This window comes from Cyberlindnera jadinii (genome assembly GCF_001661405.1).
Source record: "Cyberlindnera jadinii NRRL Y-1542 unplaced genomic scaffold CYBJAscaffold_9, whole genome shotgun sequence".
Taxonomy (NCBI): domain Eukaryota; kingdom Fungi; phylum Ascomycota; class Saccharomycetes; order Phaffomycetales; family Wickerhamomycetaceae; genus Williopsis; species Williopsis jadinii.
The window spans coordinates 427,906-449,453 of NW_017963660.1; the positions used below are offsets into that span (position 1 = coordinate 427,906).

General features: G+C 44.0%; 10 protein-coding genes across 10 annotated transcripts; 3 read left to right on the forward strand and 7 right to left on the reverse strand.

The window, feature by feature from the left end:
- Positions 1-452: 452 nt before the first annotated feature.
- YSC83 (Ysc83p) lies at positions 453-2,012 on the reverse strand. Its single transcript, XM_020215346.1, has one exon. The coding sequence runs from the start codon at positions 1,681-1,683 to the stop codon at positions 505-507; it is 1,179 nt and encodes a 392-aa protein (XP_020069920.1). The 5' UTR covers positions 1,684-2,012; the 3' UTR covers positions 453-504.
- A 73-nt stretch (positions 2,013-2,085) lies between these two features.
- YSC84 (Ysc84p) lies at positions 2,086-3,527 on the forward strand (the record flags this gene model as incomplete). The annotated part of the gene is made up of 2 exons (XM_020213749.1): positions 2,086-2,132; positions 2,303-3,527. 2 exons carry the CDS (start codon positions 2,086-2,088, stop codon positions 3,525-3,527), a joined length of 1,272 nt encoding a protein of 423 aa, XP_020069921.1.
- Positions 3,528-3,764: 237 nt separating this feature from the next.
- Positions 3,765-7,418, reverse strand: CYBJADRAFT_115564 (P-loop containing nucleoside triphosphate hydrolase protein; the record flags this gene model as incomplete). Its single annotated transcript, XM_020212191.1, has 1 exon — positions 3,765-7,418. A coding segment is annotated over one exon (3,654 nt), but the record flags the coding sequence as incomplete, so codon positions are not given.
- A 1,254-nt stretch (positions 7,419-8,672) lies between these two features.
- Positions 8,673-10,556, reverse strand: CYBJADRAFT_128868 (uncharacterized protein; the record flags this gene model as incomplete). The annotated part of the gene is made up of 2 exons (XM_020212798.1): positions 8,673-9,158; positions 9,276-10,556. 2 exons carry the CDS (start codon positions 10,554-10,556, stop codon positions 8,673-8,675), a joined length of 1,767 nt encoding a protein of 588 aa, XP_020069923.1.
- A 572-nt stretch (positions 10,557-11,128) lies between these two features.
- On the reverse strand, positions 11,129-13,209 carry CYBJADRAFT_152589 (FAD/NAD(P)-binding domain-containing protein; the record flags this gene model as incomplete). The annotated part of the gene is made up of 1 exon (XM_020213387.1): positions 11,129-13,209. Exon 1 carries the CDS (start codon positions 13,160-13,162, stop codon positions 11,129-11,131), a length of 2,034 nt encoding a protein of 677 aa, XP_020069924.1. The 5' UTR covers positions 13,163-13,209.
- A 1,230-nt stretch (positions 13,210-14,439) lies between these two features.
- On the forward strand, positions 14,440-16,567 carry VPS36 (ESCRT-II subunit protein VPS36). The gene has a single exon (XM_020212041.1). It carries the CDS (start codon positions 14,598-14,600, stop codon positions 16,485-16,487), a length of 1,890 nt encoding a protein of 629 aa, XP_020069925.1. The 5' UTR covers positions 14,440-14,597; the 3' UTR covers positions 16,488-16,567.
- Positions 16,568-16,647: 80 nt separating this feature from the next.
- On the reverse strand, positions 16,648-17,712 carry HYM1 (Hym1p; the record flags this gene model as incomplete). Its single annotated transcript, XM_020216513.1, has 1 exon — positions 16,648-17,712. One exon carries the CDS (start codon positions 17,710-17,712, stop codon positions 16,648-16,650), a length of 1,065 nt encoding a protein of 354 aa, XP_020069926.1.
- A 347-nt stretch (positions 17,713-18,059) lies between these two features.
- On the reverse strand, positions 18,060-19,202 carry CYBJADRAFT_129089 (branched-chain amino acid aminotransferase II; the record flags this gene model as incomplete). The annotated part of the gene is made up of 1 exon (XM_020212819.1): positions 18,060-19,202. The coding sequence occupies one exon, from the start codon at positions 19,200-19,202 to the stop codon at positions 18,060-18,062; it is 1,143 nt and encodes a 380-aa protein (XP_020069927.1).
- Positions 19,203-19,764: 562 nt separating this feature from the next.
- Positions 19,765-20,400, forward strand: FAU1 (5-formyltetrahydrofolate cyclo-ligase; the record flags this gene model as incomplete). Its single annotated transcript, XM_020212810.1, has 1 exon — positions 19,765-20,400. The coding sequence occupies one exon, from the start codon at positions 19,765-19,767 to the stop codon at positions 20,398-20,400; it is 636 nt and encodes a 211-aa protein (XP_020069928.1).
- A 25-nt stretch (positions 20,401-20,425) lies between these two features.
- On the reverse strand, positions 20,426-21,461 carry FMP10 (Fmp10p; the record flags this gene model as incomplete). The annotated part of the gene is made up of 1 exon (XM_020217016.1): positions 20,426-21,461. Exon 1 carries the CDS (start codon positions 21,425-21,427, stop codon positions 20,426-20,428), a length of 1,002 nt encoding a protein of 333 aa, XP_020069929.1. The 5' UTR covers positions 21,428-21,461.
- Between the last annotated feature and the right edge of the window lie 87 nt (positions 21,462-21,548).

The following is a 21,548-nucleotide window of genomic DNA, read 5'->3' on the forward strand; positions in this document are numbered from 1 at the left end:
CCCAGCAAAGCCAATGAGAATGAGTACACTCAGTCACAAACTCTTCAAAAAGGCACACACACACGAACAGCTGAGATCAAAATAATGGACACTGGACAAAACTCGCTGTATAACCTCACATCGAGCATTCCTCGATGTTTATATACGAGCCCCGGAAACGAGACAAATCCAACATCACAAATATATTACTCAGTGAAATAACCCATCATCGAGCCCCTATTTTCCTTTGCTTTATGTCCCTTGACCGAGCGCGCAGGTGACGTACATGAAATTTTAGGCTGACAAAGCAGCGATTGGGGATTTTTAGGGGTAAAACAGGGCAGACAGCGAGGAGTTTAAATTGGACATGCGGGTCGATGCACTATTTTGCTTCTTCGAGACGCAACAGTTCAAAGGCTAAAATTTCTTTTTCTTTTATTTCGTCGTCGCCAGGGCGGTGATCTCTTTGATAAAGCCGATGAGCCTTTTCCGTACTAAATTACTTGCGTATATTATAAGAACTTGCTAATGGAAGCTTCCTATTCTGTACAGAAGCTGGAGGATGGATTTTGGGAGCCAACTGCCGCAGAGTTGTAGGAGACGGGCACCAAAGCCGACGTAGTCCACAGCTGCGTTGTCGTCGGAGTACAACAGGTCGAACAGCTTGTGGTGGAGGAGACGTATATGGTCGCCTTTGATGCCCAGAGACTTCTTACACGTACTGTTGTGCGTTATTGCAATGGCACCGAGCCTCAGGTTGGTAACGTTCAGAGCTGGGTAGTCCCTAGAAAGGGCCAGTGAGACCTCTTGGAGCACACACGTTGTGATGCACTCAGGTGCATTGTACGGTAGACATAGTTGGCTCGCCACGTTTGAAGTCAGGAAAATGACGTTGGAATCATACTTCTCAGCCAGGGCAATTAGTCCATTTGACAAGAGGTTTAAGGGAACCAGCGATTTCTGGACAAAGCTGTTTTCCCACATGCTTGGTGAGATTGATTGGAATTTACCTGTTGGATAGTAGAAATCAGGCACGAAGACAACGCCGACAAGCGATAGCTTGTTTGGCGAGGCACCTTGGAACGGCACATGATCAGAGGATAGCAACAGATCAAATTTACGTATTTGATCCCTGTTGAATCCTTCGTCTTGGAACTTTGAAGATATTATCAACGACTTGACGTCCTCGTACTCTTCATTTGCAAAGAATTTGTTATCTGCGGAGCTCTGTGTCGATGTTATGTACACGATAAACCCTCTGTTGACCAGATCGTGAGATATGTACCGGGTCAGAGGCTCAGACACGGATCCAACCAGGAGCACAACGTCTTTCCGTGCACCGTTTGGTAACCTCTCTGCCCTTCTTCTCTTGGCCTTTCGGCTCCCCATTATCGAGTGGTATTGCCCCACACCAATGACCAGGGTCAGTACTCCACCAGCTATCACCACGGATTTATGAGAATCCACCAGGTTTCTTAACCCTACAATGTTCCAATTGGGAAACCGTGACCTAGCCTCATCAGCCGTTGCTGGATCAACTCCCTTGGAAATGACAGAATCAACTGTGGAGCTCACAGTGTCAACGACGTAGTCCTTCAGCGAGGAAGCAGCACCAACAGCACTGTCGGTAGTGCTTTTCAGTCCATTCTGCACTTTGCTTGTCCAATAGAACACGGTATCGAAGGTCTTATCTACCGGGTCCATCTCAAATACTCAACAACCGGCCATAACACAGCTGCAAAAGGGTATAAAACGGTGAAGATGGAAGAGAGCCCAAGTGCGCTTCTGAGTCGGCATCGTACTCAAGACACCCGGACACCTAAACACCCGAACACCACCACAATTCCGATAATGCCCGGCATTTCCCGACCCCAATGGTACGCGACACACCAATACCCTGGCACCACATCCTTACACCACATTGTGTGGGCTGCGCTTTGAGCGTTTGTCTCGTTTGGTTCTTCCCGAAAGCCGATTTCTCCCTTTTAATCCCTTTGGCTCTCCTCCAACGATTTTCCTTTCCTTTCTCTTTCTTCCTTCCCTGTTTTACCCAGTGTGTTGTTGCTCTAGAGACATTTCAATTGGAATCCAACTTATCAAACAACAATGGGTATCAACAATCCGATTCCTCGAAGCTTAAAGAGCGAGACAAAGTGAGTGCTTTTAATACCGGACATTTACACCCATTTATCCAGTGCTGTTTCGATATTCTCTTAGTCCAGTGACTAGGGTGATGCGTATGGTGGTGCTAGTGGTGCTGCCCATGATAATGCTGGTGATGGATGCCTGAAAGACTATGAATACGTTACTAACTTCAAACCAGAAAAGCTGCAAAGATCTTAGCGAACTTTGTCAAGCCGAATCAAATACTCGGTGTTGACCAGGTGATCCCACCAGAACTGCTACAAAACGCAAAGGGCCTCGCAATCCTTACTGTTTTAAAGGCCGGCTTCTTGTTCTCAGGTAGAGCAGGCTCTGGTGTTATAGTGGCTAGATTACCTGACGGCTCATGGTCGCCACCTTCTGCCATTGCTACTGCCGGTGCCGGTGCCGGTGGTCAGGTTGGTGTGGAGTTGACTGATTTCGTCTTCATCCTCAACACTGAAGATGCCGTCAAGTCGTTTGCACAGGCCGGTTCCATTACACTTGGTGGTAACGTCTCTGTTGCTGCTGGTCCCTTGGGAAGAAACGCAGAGGCTGGTGGTACTGCTTCTTTGAAGGGTGCAGCTGCCATCTACTCCTATTCCAAGACTAAGGGCTTATTCGCAGGTGTCTCGTTAGAAGGCTCTGCCATTGTGGAGAGAAGAGAGGCCAACAGAAAGTTCTATGGTAATAACTGTAAGGCTGTGCAAATCCTGTCTGGTAGAGTCGAACCTCCTCCAGAATGTGATGCTCTCTTTAGAGTGCTGGAGTCAAGGGCCTTCACCAAGAGAAGACCAGGTGACTACTACGACGATAGTTATTATTCTGACATTCCAGATTTCGACTCAGGCTCCGATACGAGCTCTTTTTCTGAGAGAAGAAGCCGTGATAGATCAGAGAGCTATTCAAGAGGAAACAGAGGAGGGTCTTCGAAACACTCCGACAATGATGACTCTGATGATGATTACTACTCAAGCAGAAGAGGAAACAACAGTGGCTCAAACAACAATAGCAGCAACAACAAAAGATCCTCATACGGAAGAAACAACAGCTATTCGAGATCGTCAAAGCCAACTTCATGGGAAGATGACGTCTATGATAGTTATGACACCCCAAAATCAAGAAGAGCAAACAGAAATTCCGACGATTATGACGATTTGGACAGAAGATTCAGAAAATCCTCAATATCCGATAAGCCTGCATTCTCTCCAAGATCAGAGAAATCAAAGGGACCAAAGGCTATTGCCCTGTTCTCATTCGAAGGAGAACAATCCGGTGATTTGCCTTTCAGAAAAGGTGACGTTATTACTATAATAAAGAAGTCGGATTCTCAAGACGACTGGTGGACTGGAAGAGTTAACGGCAAAGAAGGTATCTTCCCAGCAAACTATGTTGAACTTGCTTAATCATTTCTTAACGATACTTTTGTACTGATCTCGTTTTCTGGATTCAACTATTTGCTTTTGTTCTCTCTGTTTGATCTTACCCTTTTGTTCTTTGTTTGCTTCATGCCTTTGTTTTCATCACCTTGTTCATATATACATTCACTCGTGCCAACTAAAGCTAATTTCCCTTGTGTCTCTGTTTACTATTATCATTGAATTATCACTGTAACTTGTCCTATTCATAGCTCATCTGTGCGAAAAGTATCTCACTTTGATCTCCAAAACAACAACGGCAACGATTCTATACATGACAAGTATAGCTGCAATGACACCCATATTAACGGCATAGTTACTCACCAAGTTGTACTGGTCTAGCACAGCCTCACCAGTATCCAACACACACTCATCACCACCACCAGAACATTCAAACGTTTGACCTTTGAATCCAACTTGGGCTAACGCCTTAACCGCATAACTCAAAGGATTAATGTAGTTGAATGCCTCAAACAACACAGGCATATCAAGAGACATGGTACCGGCCATAAATATACCGATGGTTAAGACAGCAGATAAAAGGTTTGTTGCAATTCCCAAATGGTCAAAGACCGTGTTAAACATGATTCCAATACTTTCACCACAGTTCATCACAACGAAGCCTAGGTAGAACATCGAAAAGAACATCTGTGGATTACGTGGTAACCCAATGACGAGGACAAGAAAGATACTGAAAATGAAAGAGCACAAGATCTCAAAGGGCAGTTCATTCAACAGATAGCAGAGCATAAAAGTTGTTGTAGAGTAGACATCGTCCTGGTACTCTTGATAAAATGTAAACTTCTCAGCAGGGTACAGAGCCATATTGTTCAAGAACCCAACATAGTACATGTTCATAACATTTTGAATCAAACCTAAGCGATTCGAAATAGACTCAACGTTATTCTTCAGAGGTGCAAAATACAAAGCATGGATAACCGAAACACCACAAGGTTGACCAAGACGACAGAATAAAACCTCTGGGTTTCTCATTATGACTTTGAATTGTCTCTCTAGTACAGGGCTGAAACAGACTTTGATACTTTGACGCTTCTTCACAAGATGTTTGAACTGCTTCGCATTGAAGTTCTTCAAGTTAGATGAATTTTCAGCATAATCGACATGTGAGGTCCATTCACTAATCAATTTCTCCATTGTAGTAATACCACCACCAATTTCAGAGTCAGGCTTTTGATTAACAACATCCAATATGTAGTCAGCAAAGTTCATCTCATACTCTGGGCTATATCCTAATTCATTGAAATACTCCTGTAAAGAAGAAGGAGAACCGTCGTATAGCACATGTCCATTTCCTAGCAGTAGAATGTTGTCAAACTTCTCAAATATCTCGTACTTCGGTTGGTGAATAGTCATAATGATGGTCTTATCTTCACTGATAGCCAACTGTTCCAGCAATGAGACAATGCTAGCACTCGTAAAAGAATCCAAACCAGAGGTTGGCTCATCCAACAGCATCACCTTGGTGTTGTTTAACAGTTGAATAGCAATGGATACACGACGCTTCTCACCACCAGATATACCCTTTGTCTGAGAATCTCCGATTGGAACGTTGCAAACGTCACTAAGTCCCATCTTTCTCATCATTTCACCAATGATACCAGGAATACGGTTATGCTGTGAAGGTGGTAAACGTAGTCTGGCCTGGTAGTAAAGAGTTTCACGCACAGTAAGTGTGGGAATCAAAACAGAGTCATCTTGAACCACATAAGATACAATGTTTGAAAGGAATTGAAGTGGTATTGACGTACCATTCAACTTCATATCACCTTTGATACCAATATTTGAGGCTGTGCGGCCGGTAAGCATATTCAGCAAGGTAGTCTTACCAGACCCAGATGGACCCATGATAGCGTTGACACCAGGTTTAAATGAAACTGTGACATTTGAAAGCAAGTTCTTTGAGACAAATTTACGATGGAATATAGTATTCTTGAGTAACGTCGGTTTCAATGAAAGAGTGATGTTATCCAAGGACACAGTGACTTTACAGTCAGGGGATTCAATCACGTCAATGCTCTTTGGAACAATCTCTGTCAAATGTTGGAATTGCAAATCATCAAATTTAGAACGCCTCTCTTTGACAATCCTCACAGAGTCACGACGAGTGACGTACCATATCCACACTGCACTTGCTGAATACAACCCAATGTACCACCCAAATGAGGCCATCAACGGTGTTAGTGTCCAGTTCTCTGGGAACCCCAAGCTATTTAAGACTGAAGCACCAGAGTATTCGTAACACATCTCTTCAGTTTCATAGGGACAATCACCCATATAGGATGTGAATGTGTTGGACACCAAAGAACCAAAGTTATACCAGAAGTTGGAGATATACTTCGTCCATCTCACGTACACAGGCATGGTTCTGGCATTGACGAAATACCCACAAGCAGAATTTTGTAACTGGTAATAGAGAGCACTGATTAAACTTGCAGTTCCGAAATTATAGTTACCAAGAACAAAGCACAAGTGTGCAACAGCGATACCAATCATGTAGACAAATAGGTTATTAATGAAGAAAATACCAAAGTTTGAAGTCTCTTCAAGCCCCCACATGAAGAAGGTAATCAATGACCATATCAAAGATCCTGGAACATCTTCCATAATCATCTTTGCTAATCGACGGGCAATAAACCAGGCAGGTATTGAATACATCCCTTCCTTACGTTCTTTCAAGAGGAATTTACCTTCGGTCATACAGAGTCTTTGTATTTCGTACATCATAGGCATGAAACCCAAGACTTCACAACACACGTAGAGTGAGGAGGTTGTTGTTCTTATACCTGCTAATGAGCCACCAGGTTTATAGAAAACCCAACCACAGATGACTGATAGTACAATAATCACCACTTGCATCATGATCATAGATTCAACATCACGGCACGTGAGTATTATGGTTCGCTTTAGCAGGACACAGATTTGACCGCAAAGGGATATATGGGCAATGTGCTTAGACTTTATCAATGGACCACCATCTGCAAAAGAGTCAAAGTATTCGATTTCCTTCAGAGGTTGAACAGTCTTCCAGTTTTCAATGAGTTGATGAACACGCTTTTGAGTTTGCAACTCAACTTCCTTTGAGTCTGTCTTATCAACAGAGGATATTTTTAAAAGAAAATCAGCGAAATTGGAATCAACATCACCATCTGTTCGGAATTGTTCGAAATATTCATAGCTTTCGTTCAAGCTTCCAGAGAAGATCATATTACCACCTTTTGCCAGTAGGCAAATCTCATCAACAGCTTCCAAAATTTCGAAACGAGGCTGGTGAATGGTCAGCAGTATCGTTATACCGTACTCAGAGGCAAGCTTCTTAACCGTTTCAACCAAATGGATCGAAGTGTTCGAGTCTAAGCCTGTTGTCGGTTCATCCAAAAACAATACCTGTGGTTTAGTCAAAAGTTGAATTGCCAAAGATACACGACGGCGTTCACCACCACTCAGCGTGGTTCTATACTGGAAGTCACAGACTCTTGTATTTCTCACTTTGTTCAAATCCAACCCATCGAACAAGAAATCAATGAGGTCGTTCCTTTCCTGTTGAGTTGTTCCAGGCAGTCTCAGCCTGGCTGTAAACTGTAGTGTCTCCAAGACGGTAAACCCCGGGCTAAACAGATCTTCTTGCACCATGTAGGATATGTTTGGGTTAGCAGGCTGATATTCGACCTGGCCTTTGAACTTGAAAGGATTATCAGATCTCTTTGAAAACGTCATTCTGGAGGCCAGCGTGTTTAAAAACGTTGTCTTCCCACTTCCTGAGCCTCCGAGGATGGCAAGGACCTTGCCAGGCTCCAAGTCCAAACTCAGTCCACTAAGGATCTTCTTTGACGTGGACACTGGTGCCTCCACGTCCTCAACATCTCCAACCGCCTTTTCACCAGCATTGTTGCCTAACAATGGCCACATCCTCTTCTTCTCTCTCTTTTCAGCGGTTAAGTTCAGATCAACACGGAGGTCACGCACTCTTATAGAGACTCTTCTCTCCGGCTCAACGTACAGACCAGCCCTCGATTCACTAGCCATAACTTCAAGAATATATCAACAAGCCGATGATTGTGGTTGAACAGCAATAGATGAGAGATGACGAACAAAAAAAAAGGGCGGTTCCCTCAACGCTTATTTATACACCAAAAACAGCTCAAAGCAGCACAGCTTATCACACACAGAGAGACAGTACCAAGCACAGCTCTAGAGCATCCGTCTTTTGCATCGAGAGAATTCCTTTGTAGTTTTTTCTCATAGAACACACTTTTGTATTGGCAAAGTGGCACCAAAAAGGCGGCTTCTCGGCCGTTTTTTTTTCATGCATTTTTCCGGTCGGGGATTTCCCCCATCGGAATTATCAGTAACGAGGATTTTTCACTACATGCCCTTCGTTTCACCAAACACTCGATCAATTCAGACATCGTGATACCGTTGGAAGGTTAACACAGCCATATAAACGAGCCAATGAGGATGGCTTTGTGTTTCTTTGAACAGCCTCCCTCTCTATTGTGCGCTTTAATCCGTCGCCCTTAATATCTTAATCCGAGCTTTGGCTAAGTCCGTGAACCCTATTCTTGAGAAATGTTCAAATGAGGAAGGTGCATCCCATCGTGTATACATAAGGCTACAGGTGGCAGTACCCTGCCACTGGGGTATACTTGCTTGACACGTTGAAGCTGAGCAGTGTTGTATGCTCTGTCGCCTGCGAAATGACACCATTGTCTCTAGGACACGGGATGACTCGCTTCTCATTTGTAATCAGTGCTTGGTCCAGTTGTTGTAAAGTCAGCCACAGTCATGAGTTTGAAGCGAAAATCCATCGGAATTCAATGCGGGAAGCAATATTGCACCACATGCTTGGCTATGGCTTGCATTAATGCCATTCTGCTGAGGATTAACACTGAATCAGTTGAGATCATAGCAATGAGGTGTAGTGTATGGTTAGTGAATACTCCAGCAGGGATCATGCTACCCCGTGGAGTCTGTTACAAAAGTCATGGTTGTTATTTTAGAAGGAACACAGGCCAAAATTTAGAATTCATACAGAGCGTTTTTTTATATAACGGCTCATGAAGACACCTCTCCATAGCCATGCTACCCATTGCAGTGTGAATTGGAGTTGATATTTCATCTGGAAAACCCAAAATACTCCATGGCTTGAACTAACTTCTCTCTAAACATAATCTCAGCTTCCGGGTTCTTTGCCGAAATACTCACCAAATCACGTTTAATGGCAACTGGATCATGACGCCAATAGCTATCCACCAAATACCTCACAATTATCTTGATATTTCTTGGTCTCGTAGCACCTGGATATTTCAAAAAATCAACATAAGATGGGATGATTCTCTCTAGCCATGATTCCAAGTACTCAATAGTTTCAACCGGTACTGGAATCGAATTTGCAAAGTCGTATTTGATACGAGTATCTTGTGACATTGGAGGGAAACTTCTAGTGCCCTTTAACCCGTTTGGTTGTTGCAGTGAAAGAGGGATAAATGGATATCCCTGTCCAAAAGCTAAAGGATATGATGGTCCACTGGGATTGATATAAAACTTCTGCTGACGATCCTGAAATGTCGTTATTCTGTTGTTGGTGAGCTTCTTCAAGTTCTCTTTCTCCACATCACAAGGTTGCAGTGATGAAGAATTTTCCTTCTGGAGAGAAGCAATTTCTTGGTCAGATAACTCAGATAACGACGCCCTTATCTTGTAGTCAGCTATTGTCACACCATCCAACTTGTTTAGAATAGTTTTTGCATCATCTTCACTGGTGAATTCAATATAGCTAGAGTTAGACTCCTTGCTAGTTGCACAAATGTAGTATTTGAGAATTGATCCTTCAAATGTATAGCTCTTCAAAAACATCTTGAAGAAGTTCTCAGTAGTTTGAGGAGCCAAATTGTATAGATGGACTTTGAACGTTTTACTTTGAGGTGCTCGAGGGAAAAGGGAACTTGTCTGCTCAGAGTCAAGCTGTCTTTGACGTTCTTCTCTTGTTAAAGCTCTCACGCAGACAAGTCTATTTCCATTGAAAAGAGTTCTGTGAAGGTGTTGTGTCACCTTAGGACCGTCATATTTGTTCTTCAACGTTACAATTGCCCACAGAGAACTGTACTGCGCTGGATGGGCAGTATAGATATTCTCAATTTCGGCGTATTTTTCAACCAATGCCCTAATCAAGTCTACTGACAGATTGGAAGGAAGACCCTTAATGTAGACCTGGTTGAATCCAGAAGCGGAGTCCTTAATATCGCTCGACACTGGCGAGACTGTATCCTTGTTACACGTCAAAGCTGAGTTGATAGGACTGGATCTTGTTAATGTCAACTCCGGGGAGGAAGGTAGACAATGTGTCTGGTTAGCCTGTCTCTTGGATTTGGGGATATGTATAGAGCAGAAGATTCTTGATCCATGGAACACCTGGTCATTCATGGACTCAACAAACTTTTCCGCTGTGTACCTATCTTGGAAGGAAACAAAGCCTTGTCTCTTCTTCAAGTCAAGTTTGCAAGACCATATTTCTCCATAACCACTGAAATACTCATAGAAATCTCGAAGTGAGTGGATTACTTCAGTGTTCAAGTTTGATATGAAAACGTTGGTTGCTAGAAATGGCTTCTCCTTGTCTTTAATCGATGGCATGATGCGAACCTCCTTAGACAAGAGCTTTGTGCAGTTTAGCTCCTTCCTTGCCCTGTTGGCATCCTCCTTTGATCCAAAGTTAAGGTAACCGTACCCAAGGGACAGTCCAGTCCCTGGAGCACAACATATCTTGACAGATGATAACGATTTGAAGCCCCCGAAATGCTTGTAAAGCATGTCTTCTGTAACATTTGGGTCCAAATCACCAATGTAAAGCGATACTAGTTTGCCCAGTTTCTCAAAGCATCCATACAAGGCCACATCAGAGTTAGTTGAAGTGCTAGATCTCACAGAACAGTCGTACGTCGCTTCTGCTGTTGGTGACGTTGGATTCAACTTCTTGAAGCTGGAAAAGAGCTCGTTCATCCTATTCATCGACGACTCCATGGAAACAGCACTTAACAGAGTGTGAGCTCGCTTGCTTGAAGATTGTATACTGTTATCAAGACCAGGTGTTGAGTTCGACGCCTTGTTCTGCATTCTCTACCCACTGCAAACGTGATATCCCAAAGATTGTGTTCTCCATAAGGTGGAAAGCCCTGTGGGCTTTCCATCCTTACTTTTGTGCTTTGAAACTCCTCACGTTGCCTGTAAAAGAGGCCACAAACCACAAACAGGATGACCACGTGATACTGATACACCGTTCCAGATCAAATACGAATCCTCAAACTAGAACAATGTGGTTTTTGGTGTGTAATCTTCGATCAGCTCAGACGTTCATGCTGAGATTGCAGACGCTGACGCCATGCGAGCGGTGTTATAAAACTTGCAGAAAACGCCGACATCAGGCACCGACGGCTTTGGGCGCTGTCAGCTCGGAAGAGCTTATACGCTAAGTGAGATAGCACTACCAGCCTGTTCAGAATTCTTCAACTTGTATCGAAATTGCTCGTTTTTATAGTTATATATCTCTATCAAGGTTCTTTATTGTTAATGCTCTAGTAAGGTAAGAAATCTCTACCAAAGAGACCTCTCTTGAGCCAGTCCAGGAACAAGAGAACTCTTGTTCTCAAACTGACGGACTGTGCGAAATAAGTACCTCTCCATAAGTACATGGCGATCAAACCACCAACAAAGGAGTAGCCTGGCAAGTCAAACACAGCAGAGTTACCGATGTACGCCAAAGATCCCAGGTGCTTGTAACAGAAAGGTTTGGAGACTGCAGCATCAATGTCACCGTCGAGGATTTCGTTTGCACTGAGCGTCAATGAGGATCTAGCCAATTTGGACAGCTTCTTACCCAGATACTTACCTTGCTGAGCAGCTCTTTGAGCAGTGGCCGGGAGCGAGGTGACCCTCGAGTCGATATCCTTCAACAGCTTGGAGATTTGATCAAATTGAAGATGACCCGTGTTGTTCACGTCGTAGACTGGAACCAGCTCATTCAACACATTTAACGCCTCAGATGCCTGTGGGTATCTTCTAGAGAGTTCATGGCCCAGTTCAAAGATCTCGGAGTACGTCAGCTTCATTGTCTTGATGTCGTCATCTGTGATGATTGCAGTTGACTGGACGTTTTTCAAGTGCTTATCAATAATGTGTTTTCTGACCAAATCCACGGTGTGTTCAGCCATATCAGTTCTTACTGTCGAACAGTCACCGATGGCATAGACGTCGCCCAGAGGTGCACCAATAACCCTCAAGTGAGAATCTGTTTCGATGGCCCTCTTGTTTCTCTGAGAGTTTGGAAGGGATGCAACAATGGTTTTAGCCAATGGGTTTTGAGCGACACCAGTGGACCATAGACAGAAACCGAACGGAAGACTTTTCAACTCAACTTCACCGGTTTCTTCGTTCTTCTGGTTGAAAATGACCTCATCTGGCAAAATCTTGACAACTCTAGAGTTTGTCAAGACATCAATGTCATCTTTTCTAAAACGTTGTGTGGCATACTCGGAGATTCTTTCGTCGTACGTGTTCAAGATGTTGGATCTGGATTGGATCACATGAACACTCAACTCCTGTCTCAAAAGCTTTGGATATGCCTTTGGCAAATCCTCGTTCAAAAGATCAAACACCTCAGCAGCGAACTCAACACCCGTTGGACCACCACCGCAAACGACAAAACTTAACATTTTCTTACGTTCTTCATCAGTTGTTGTTGGCAAACAAGCCGTTTCCAAAATAGTAGATATCTTCTTCTTTATGGCAATGGCATCTTCAGCAGTCTTCAATTGATGACAGTGGTTGAGGCCTTCAACACCGTGTGTATTCGAATTTGAGCCAACGGCTACAACCAGCTTATCATACGGGACGTAAAACTCAACCATCTCACCGGTGACTTTGTCTAATTGATGGACTCTGATGAGCTTCTCGGAGAATTCAACCTTGTCAGCATATGCTTCCAAATAGTGACCATTCAAACGGTTGACAATGGCTCTGATGGATTCAATCAAAGTTTTAACCTCCAGCGTTCCTGTCGCAGCACTTGGTAGAAGTGGAGTGAACAAGAAATAGTTTGTTGGAGAGATCACGGTAACATCATAGTCACCATACTTAAGGCTTTTCAGCACACCAACAGAACCCCAACCGGAACCCAGAACAACCAACTTCGGTCTGTAAACGAGCTCCTCCTTTTCAGGGGAGTCATAGTCGTCCAATCTGTACTTGAGGATCGGTAAGTTATCCGGACCACCCTTTTCTGGCGAAAGCGCATACTGCGAAACCTTGATCGTCTCCGGGAAGTGTTCCGTTGTGTAAGTCGTTGCATCGTAGATAAAGAAGCCACCAATGAGAACAGCAATGGTTGTGGAACCAACCATCACTGCGAGGAATAGACCTTTCAACACTTTCCCAATAAACGTATTGCCAAAGTAGGATCTCGGTGGAGGGATGGTCTTCGGTAATTGAGGAGCATTGGAATATTTGAGATTCGAAAAGGATGAGAAGTGAACCTTCGATGATAGCAGACGGGTATTCGAGGTGAACAGGGCCTGGTTCTTTGATACCGTTGAGAGACACCTCTTCACCATCGGATTTACTCTCGGGTTGATCAATACCCTACTGGCCGCACCACTGGTACCCAATCTCAGCGAGGTAAAGATTGATCTGTGCATGGGAGTAAAAAGGGTACAATGTATAACGGTCTTCCTAATCCGTGTTAGATGCTCAACAGCTTGACAGTCACCTTTGCTTTGGTTGTCTCTTTACTACGGAGATCTTCAGTTTCTTCGTGGACGAGCACAGGGGGAATGGACGGAAAGAATTGTGAAGGGAAAGTTCAAGGGAAGTTTATAAAAATTGGACTCGAAGAGAGCTGAAATGAGTTAAAAAAAAGCGGGTGTTCAAGTGGAGGTTTTATTGAATTTCTCTAGTGAGAGGGCTCCGTAATCAAACCGCAAAAGGCCGTGTAAGCCGTTTCACGGAGTTTTGTGCAGAAAATTCAAGGTTTTCCAGCTTTCCCGGCCTTCTCATTGGGGCCTTTTGGGCTTTAGGGAATGCACTGTGACGCTGTGCGAATGAACTTTGTACCATGGCAGACGTCGGTGACGTGGGCAAGAAACGCAGACAACTCAGAGACGACGCCAGGGAGCGGAAAAACACCAAACCTTGGTGCCGTTGGTATGGAATCAGTGGTCGCTGATCAAGTGATCAGGAAGGGGCCGTGGTCGTAATGGAAAAAGACATGGTCGAAATGGGGGTCGACTAGATTAAGTTGCGACTTTCCAAGTTCTTTTGCACCCCTAACTGGGGTTGCTTAGTTTTTGGTGAATCTCTCAAGATACGGCTACGGTAGCTAATCAGGTGTCAACTACTGTGCCCATCCAAAATTTCCTACCGTTACTCCAGTAATTGCGTAGAAGTGGAAATCTATCGAGGGTCATCGTCTACAGCTGCAGAGTTCGCCAAAGCTGCCTACTGTAGGAGGTTTGTAACCGGGTTTGGCTGTTTTTCGATTGGACCATTATGGAGAACAAGCAACCGTTGGAGATTCCCTCATCACAGGCACTGAGCAGGTATCCTGAGCCGAGCAAAAACAAACGTTTCCATTTTATGGCCCCTTCATTATTGGATCAGTGTAATCATTCACTGCGAGAAATGGCCCATCACGTGGTGAACACGAGGGATGAAGGACCAATGGTCGCCGACTAACAAGCCTGGGACAGAGACTACGCACCACACACAACCGTATGAGGTTGGGCTTTTTGTAGTCTAAGCTCTTGACCAAAGAAAACATGCTTGGAAAGAACAGCATGCGCTTTGACGCAGCAATTAATCCGGTGACCGGAGTTTTTTCTTTTCTTTCCAAAGGGCCAGAAAAGCAAAGCAAAGGGAAAAAAAAGTTGTGTCGCGAGTTCGAATCCCGTCGTGCACACGTTTCCAGGCTTTCCACGCTATCTTGGAAATATTCCCATAACCTCCCCCTATTAGTTTATCACAAGCAGAGATAATAGTTCACTCAATGGCATGCCACAACTAAGCTATTGGCACTCAGTAGAAGTATCTGCGGGATCAAGACCGACTCTGCGTGAAAAAGAGGTTGACATACTTGTGGAGGACTCTGTCGGGTTGTACCAAGGTAAATCAAAGATCTTGAAGAGACAGAATGGAAGAGCGTATTTGACTTCACAACGGCTGATATACATAGACAATGTATCACCAAAGGATATGAGCTTGGCAGTAGAGCTTTCAGATGTCAATTCCGTGGAGTTTACAGGGAAGTTTCTCCGATCTTCACCCAAGATCACCATTTTCTTCAAATCCTTCAAGCCCTCAAGGGCGAAGAAGCGGACAACTGCCAGACAGACAACATGGATATGTCCAATATGTTCGTTTGCTAACACAACAAGTGCATACCAGAACTATCAAGATGGTCAGTTCATACCCGCATGCGAAACTTGTGGCGTGAAGCCAGACAAAGAGGTGATCAAGAACGCCATTGAAAACTCTAAGAAGGACGTCAAAGAGCCACAACTTCAGGAGCAGGACTCTTCCAGGTCTAAGCAGATTGAGTGTCCAGCGTGCACTTTCTTGAATCATCCTTCAATGAGAAACTGCGAGGTGTGTGGAACAGTGTTGCCGATAAACAAGGCCAACGAATCCACGACCGATGAACAAGAGATCTTTGATGACAGAATCAGAATCGAGACAGAGGCGCATGATGGATTAGACGAAGTACCAATCCCCTTCATCAAACTGAGTTTCCACAAAGGTGGTGATAAGGTCTTTTTCCAAAGGTTTGAACAAGCATTAGAAAAACTACAATGGGAGCAACTTGTTTCGCAAGGTAATGTTAACAAAAACGTTGTGAAATCACAAGATCAAAAGGTTGAGATTGAGAGGCCTGAATCTCGTGGTGTCGGCTTGCATAGACTTGCGATGATGGAGGAGAGTAGGACGAGGAAAAACGAAGAGATTATTAACTCATCCCTGGATGATTTACATGCACTGTTAGCAAAGGCCAACGAGATCAACAGTTTAATAGAGAGTTTCAAGAGATTACAAACTGGTGATGCGAGATCACAGGAGAAGATCATACCAACCATAAACCAAGTTACACAGAGTATACTGAGAGATCCCTCTAAGGAGGATCAACAGAAGCTGTACCTTCAGGAGATCTCGAGACAGATATCTGAATTCCTGATTACGGATAAGACCTTGGAACAAGAAGGTGGCATTATTACACTAATGGATTTGTATGCACTGTACAACAGAGGACGTGTTGGATTTAACCTCATTTCGCCTGATGAGTTATACGGAGCGTGTTCCTATTTCGAAAAGTTGAACCTTCCTCTAATACTCAAGAGGATTAACAAAGTGCTTGTGGTTCAGGACCACAAGTTTGCCAACCATGAACAGCTGATTTCTGATATTCGCAAGTTTATCGATATTTATGGTGTTGCAGATAAGTTCCAATTCAAGTATTGCAACATCTTAAGGGCAAGTGAATATTTCAACTGGAGCTTAAGCATAACAGAAGAGATATTCAACAGTGCCATTGAGAATGGATTACTGTGTGTTGATCAACAGATTAGTGGGAAGCATTATTACCTGAACGAATTCTTAATTGCGGAGGAACAAGAGAGACAGATAATGATGAGCCCTATTGTGGAACCGTTTCTTGCCACTGAATCCAAAGATGATATCATTCCAGAGATGGACATTGATGCTTTGAAATTGAGAATACACCAACAGAAATTGGCCATTGAAGAGAGCACAAACTCTTACGAATGTTTACCTACATTCCCAAACGTTCCATCGCAGAAACTTGATACAGATTCTGGTGTCGATTCACCTAAACAGGCAACAGCAATGAAGTCAAAGACGTTGAGTGAGCTAGAAGGACTACAATTTTGAAAATAGAGTTCCCCTCTATGTCGTTGATGTAAGATAATGATGCAAATATAAAAAAAAATACCTGTATATGTGGTGCTATATAGGACGTACATAGTGATGATAAACCTCACCCCTTCTTCCCCATATTGTATGTCTATGCTTCGTGTAAAGTAGAGTTCTTTTAAATCTTCCCCCCAGGTGTTGTAGTCCCACTATTCGTTCCTGATGTTCCACTTGGTGTGGTGACAATCTTTGGTAGATCTGTAATCTGCTGGACCACGAACTCTTTCTCTTCTTTAAACTGTGGATCATCTTTACGCTCGGCAAAGTTAAAATTGTCAAAGAAAATGATCAACTTGTCCCTGTTCTTGATCAAGATGTCCAGCACTGTCTTTGACTTTTTGGGGTTAGCCACAAATACTTTAAAGACGTTGAAGCTCTCCAATTGGATGTTCTTAGACTTGTCACTGAGCAAGATCATAACGAGTTTCAAATTCTGTGCGCTATTCACGTACTGGTTCATGAATTGAGAGTTTTGCCTGGTTAATATCAAATTTGAAAGCAACTTTATGGACTGTCTCTTCGTAACGTAGTTGTTCGAGCTGATGAGCTTGTTTATCTGGAGTGTAAAGTGATCGTTATTGTTCACCAACCATTCTGCGGCCAACTTCTTATGCACTGATAATAAATCGCTTAGTGTTTGGAAGGAGTCAGTCATGTTTTCAAAGGTCCCTTTCGAGCTAAAATCGAACAACTTCCACACCGCAGGGTCTTGCAACACCATCTTGGTCAACGCTTCGAACTTGATACAGTCTCTTAAGATTGCGCCGGTTATCAGACAGCTTTCAGGCACTTCTGGTCCCTTTATCAACGCAGTGATAATCTTCGGCTTACCCAAGAGGTAATCCACCGTTGGGGACCTGTTACCAATCTGCCTTCGCAAAAGGGTCGAAAACAGTGTAGAGACGTCCTTTCTAGAATCAAACTCCAAATAGTGTAAATTCAAGATCAAATAGTAGAGCAAATCAGTCTGGTAGATGTCATGGGCTAATTGTGCTATCAAATCTGGTTGTGGTTCCATATCTTCATCCCCATGAAGTACGAGTCTCATCTGCGTCAAGAGCCTAGCGGCCTCATCCTGAACCTTCTTACGGTCTGAGGCAGCGTCAAACTTAACAATATTGTCGTTAAGGGCCCTAACGAGCTCGCTTGGGGTCTTAGGGTTTCTCTTAAAGAGAAATGCCATTTGTCCAATGTCCTAGGAAGTAAGAGCTTATGTTTTTGGGTCGCTTGTGGGATACCGTTGAGCTTTTAAACAAGGGACAAAGGGGGTTCAATTTTGTATCACAGTGACAAATTTAATGCCAAATCTTTCTTTTTTTAGCGTGTTTGTGTAAACTTGATTTCTTTTGTCCCAAACTTTTAAAGGTGCCTGTCGTTTCTGTTTTGATTTTGGAAATTCGGGACATTTGCGAAAGGAATGTTCAAACGCGTGTGTGTGTGTGTGTGCGTAAACTTCAACATCAATAAAAACGGTGGTACAATAGAAATCATTTTATGTCATTTTTTGAGGGGCTCTCTCTATATACGAATTTATTTCAAGTCAGCAACAACATGAGACCAGTTCTTGTACTCTTCATCACCGTATTGGATTTTTTGGATCCATTGCGCAACCTGGTTTGTAAGTTCACCAAATTCTTGACCTGGGAGCAATGGCACGTCAATATCCTTACCTTCGTAACCGATAGCCTTGATTGGAGAAACGATGGCAGCAGTACCAGAACCGAATGCCTCAACAAGCTCACCTTTAGCGGCTCTGTCACGCACTTCGTTGATGGAGTAGTAACGTTCGTTAACTTCCCATTCTTCTGGGTTCAATCTGGTTCTGCACAACTCCAAGATGGAGTCTCTGGTGACACCCTCCAAAATGGTACCGTCCAATGGAGCAGTGACCAACTCCTTCTTACCGGTCTTTGGGTCCTTGAAGACGAAGAAAACGTTCATGGTACCAACTTCAGTGATGTACTTCTCATCACCAAACAACCACAAGTTTTGTTGGTAACCTCTGGAAGCGGCATCCAACTGAGGTCTGATACATGGGGCGTAGTTACCACCGAGTTTCTTATCACCGACACCACCTGGCCAAGCTCTTGTTGCGTAATCGGTGGCCTCAAGTCTAACAGCTTTGAAACCAGTGGAGTAGTAAGGACCAACCGGAGATGTAATAACGTACAAAAGGGCATCACTTGGAACACTGACACCGAGTCCAGCAGTGGTACCAATCAAAGTTGGTCTGATGTAAAGAGAGTAACCCTTTTGCTTTGGGATCATCTCCTTGTCAAGCTTGATCAGCTCACCGATACATTTGATCAACTCCTCAGAGTCAAAAGTTGGCAAGACAATTCTGTGGGCAGACTTGTTCATTCTGGCCATGTTCTTGTCTGGTCTGAAAATTCTGATCTTGTCCTCGGAATCTCTGTAAGCCTTCAAACCTTCAAACAGTTCAAATGAGTAGTGGAAAACACAAGCAGATGGGTCCAAGACCAATGGTCCATATGGAACAATCTCAGGGTTTTTCCAACCATCCTTATCGTTCCATTGGATCTTGAGCATGTGGTTGGTGAAACTTTGGCCAAACTTCAATTGCTCGTTTGGCAATGGTGTCTTTGGTGAAGCATTTTTGGTAATGGCCAACTTGGAAGCGTCAAGTGGTGCAAGCTTTGTAGTGGAAGCCATTGTTCTAATTCCCTTGACAAAGTTCTTTAACATCGTACGAAAAAAAGGGGAAGATCGAAGAGACTAAAAGGGGGAAAAAGAGGAGACTTTTATGGGTCTTTTTCTGAAGTGGGTGAATAAACTTTGGTCTTTGAAAAAAAGTGCCGACAGCGTCTTAATGAGTCTTTTTTTTCGAGATTTTCTTTCTTTTTGGTGTGTATGTATTTAGTTTTTTGGCCGTTGCCTGCGATCACAAGATGGCCCTCACGTATTCCATGGCCATGAATCTATGGGCCTGGAAAAATGTCTTTGTCTTTTGACGCGCGCTCTCCAATTACGTGACGTATGGTCGAATAAGGATAATCTCACACTCGCACAAAAACTATACATCTCGGCTAACGATGGAATGTTTTTGCAGTAACGTAACGACAAAACCGGAGAAATTCACAAATTGAAATGAGAAAAACGCCGGTAACGGGGCCACTCCTCGCAACGGATCAAGTGTTAAAGCCGGCTGAAGGTTAGTCACCGGCCTAAAGTCACAATGAGCGGTCGAGGAAAGCCGGTAGTAAATCCTCACGAGATGTCCTTTGATAAGAAAGCGGTGAGAACGTCAGTGAGTCATGCTGTGAAGTCCTTATCACAGGGCTCAATTGAGTCACAGTCAGCAAACACAACGAGCTTGGTGTTGAAACACCCAAGGGTCCACTCTGCAAAGACCATCGGGGTGTTCATGAGCATGGATGGTGAGATTCAAACATTGCCCTTGATTCAGCAGTTGATAACGATGGGGAAAACTGTTTACCTGCCGAGATGTTCCCAACTGGAGCCTGGTGAGTTCCAAAGATGGCCCAAGCAGAAATCACTGTTGAGATTTCACAAGATGGATTCGTTCCAAGATGTCATCTCCCTTAAACCACAGGGCAAATTCCAAATCAGGGAACCAACCTCTGGCGAGGACGCAATGGAAAGTGAAGAAGGCATCGACATGTTGATAATGCCGGGTGTTGGATTCTCCGAAGATTGTTACAGAACAGGTTACGGTGGTGGATTCTACGATGACTACATCAAGAGACACGTGGAGAAGTTCAACAAGAGACCGTATCTCTTGGGCATTGGGCTGGAACAACAGTTTATACAAGAGATCCCATTGGAACCCCACGATGAACAGTTGAACAACGTGATCTTAAATGATAGAATATATAATGCTGATAAATAATAGGGTTGTTCAAGCACCCAGAGGGTTAAAAGAAGAACCATCTCTTCTTTGCCGGCTTAGAATTGGTTTCAACAGATGTACGTTGTGAGAAATGTCCCACACCTTGTACCAGCAGACGTCCTTGAACAGTCTCGATATCACCTTCAACGTGTCCATCAACGCAGCGAGCCTTAACCACCAGAAAGTTATTTGCCAACGTTGGGAATCTGTACTGCAATTCGATGCGGTTTGTCTTCACTTTATCCGGAGTATACTCAGACGCTGGGTCGATGCCAAATAGGAAAGATGAGGATCTCTTCAGAGTTTCGTCCAAAATTGTAGCAAGGATACCACCGTGGACCAAGAAAGGATAACCACACATTCTTTCACCCACGTGGAAGATCGTGACAGTCTCCCTTGTTGTCGAATTCACAAACAGCACCGGTTTAATGGCGAAACCTCCGGGCACAGATAGAGTGCCAGATGTCATGGTCTCGTTCAACGTATTGGAATCCATATAGTTCCAGGCCCTGACAGATCTCCACTGAGGATCTGATTGCAGCTGCTTGTACAGTGGAATCTCAGTCAGCTTCACCTCCAACTTCTCCTTGTACCTCTCAACACCTTCTTCATCAGTAGGCAACGTTTCAAGGACAACGAGCTTAGCGATATCGCTGAGAGGGAACAGGAACGCCGTCGTGGCACCAAGGATGAAAGAAGCCAACACAAGCGAGATCACAGACGACTGTTTCTTAACTCTTTGCTGCTTTTCACCATCAACAACAGTTGACTGGAGTCTTCTCGCAGACAGCTTAATGCCCTGGTTATACCTGACCAGTGACCTAGAATTGACGGCTCTACCGATAAATCCAACTGGATGTCTAGCAATGATCCCTCTAAACATGGTTTCGAATGAGATATCCCCCTGATTGAAGCTCTTTCCTACTGCGCTTCCTCTCGTTACTTCGATGATGTTGTAAACAATGAAACAATGGAGCTTTGTTCCATGGCGGCTCCCTGGCGGCTCCCTCCCCGCTCTGCTGTACATCCGGACACTGAAACATCCAAACACCCAAACACCTCTACACCAGATACTGAGGCTCATCGTGTGCATCATCGACAATCTTTGCAAAGGGCATACGACCCTCGAGTCCAAAATTTTTCCTTCA